Here is a 1,812-nt window from a genome sequence, read left to right as displayed (position 1 = left end):
CCCGTGTCCCCTGCATCGGCAGGCGGACTCTCAACCACTGCGCCACCAGGGAAGCCCAACCCTCGGTTTTTCGTCGTGTTTTCATTTCATCATGCTCTGTACTTCATGAAGTTGTTTTTTTCTTTTTTTTCCCGATTTTCCGGGCCTCTGTATTATGAAGGAGAAATGAAATTATGGTAACATTTCCTTTATCTCTGTTCGCAGACGAGCATAGCCACTCTGTGTAGAAATGAACACAGAAAGTAGAGAAAGGTGGGGAGGAGGAGGGGACAGGCACTGAAAACCAGGACAGCCTGCCATCTGTGTAGCTCACTCTAGAAATCCATCATTACTCAGAATGGAGAAAGTTAGTCTGCGAGTTTGACTTTCACCAGGTGAACCAGAAAAAAAAAAAACAAAAAAACAGCAACTATAACTAAAAGGCAAAACCCTCTGTTTTGTTGTGATTCTCAGATCTTCCACCTCCCTCCACAAGAGAACGACCTCCCGGGTGTAAGACCGTGTTTGTCGGGGGATTACCAGAAAACGCCACTGAGGAAATCATCCAAGAAGTCTTTGAGCAGTGCGGTGACATCACAGCGATTCGGAAAAGCAAGAAGAATTTTTGTCACATTCGCTTTGCCGAGGAGTTCATGGTTGATAAAGCCATTTACCTTTCTGGTACTTTGCATCACATAAGGGGGTTTTCTCGGCGCTTTGTGATGTTTTGTTACGTTAATATGAGCGTATTCCCTTTTGCCTTAATGCATAATAAAAGTCCTCACAGTTTGGGGCTGGAGAAGGAGGAATTCTGCCCTTAGGCTGCCAGAAGCTCCCTGTTAAGTCTGTGAACGCACGTTCGTCCGGGCTGCAGACACGTGTCCCACCATCCAGGCTTTAGGAATTCCATGGAGTTTCTAATTAATGTTCTCAAGTGCTTCTTAGATGAGAAGCAATATTATGAATACTGAGGACCATTATTATTATTGGATGTAATTCTCTGGGGGAATAAAGTCCTCTCTCAGCATAATTTCAGTTTTTCAGAAGTGGTTCACTTTCTAGACACCAAGGCACCAGATCAAGATGAGTGCCTTGCAGACAGTGGTCCCCGGGCCTGAGGAGGAGGCCCAGGAAACCGCCCCGTTGCTAGTGCATTTAGCCTGGCTTAAGCCCGCCCCACCATCCCTGCTTCTCTGGTGCCATTTATCAGGGAAATTTTTACAGAGGTTGAAATTAAGCCTCCTGCTGCCTTCCACCCTATGGGTGTTGGACCCGATGACCATAAAATTGTCTTGCAAACCCCAGAAGCCTTGGGGTTATTCCAACACTGAAGAGACTTTCCTGAGCTAGATAGTGACCTAGAGAACTTTAAAACCCTTATTCCAATAAAACCTGACAGTGGAAAAGAAAGCCTGAAAGTATTCCAGAATGGAGGTGGACGATAAAACATCGAAGAAAAAGACAACACTCATATCTCTCACGAAGTCTTGAGCTACAGCATCAGAGTAATCTGTTAGACAACTGGGGATTCTGTGGAGTGTGTGGCACTGGCTTTCGCATGTCTCGGGCAAGATAACCTCTCTCTGAGCCTCTCTTTTCTCTTCTGCAAAATCGAGATAGTAATAGTGCTATACCTCATCGGATTGTTATGAGGAATGAATCAAAATAAGGGATATTAAGTGCCTAGCAGGGCACGTGCAACATGGGAACCATTCAGTAAGTGGTTGTTTTTAACACAAATATCCTGATGATGATAGAGAAGGAATCCTGCCCTGGGAATTTGGGTTCTAATCACAGCTCCACCAATACAACTATGACTTTACCCCCCCCCCC

At 45.3% G+C, this 1,812-nt stretch overlaps 1 protein-coding gene across 2 annotated transcripts in view; it reads left to right on the top strand.

Annotated features, from left to right (window-relative positions):
• The window catches only part of ENOX1 (ecto-NOX disulfide-thiol exchanger 1), a 309,422-nt gene that overhangs the window by 147,784 nt on the left and 159,826 nt on the right, over nucleotides 1-1,812 (top strand). For both annotated transcript variants that reach the window (XM_007468621.1, XM_007468620.1), the window contains exon 5: nucleotides 454-660. In XM_007468621.1, the coding sequence (XP_007468683.1) occupies nucleotides 454-660 (207 nt within the window). The remainder of the gene's footprint in view (nucleotides 1-453; nucleotides 661-1,812) is intronic.

Source organism: Lipotes vexillifer, unplaced genomic scaffold (assembly GCF_000442215.2).
Source record: "Lipotes vexillifer unplaced genomic scaffold, Lipotes_vexillifer_v1.1 scaffold479, whole genome shotgun sequence".
Classification (NCBI taxonomy): Eukaryota; Metazoa; Chordata; class Mammalia; order Artiodactyla; family Lipotidae; genus Lipotes; species Lipotes vexillifer.
This window is presented reverse-complemented; position numbering and strand designations above follow the sequence as displayed.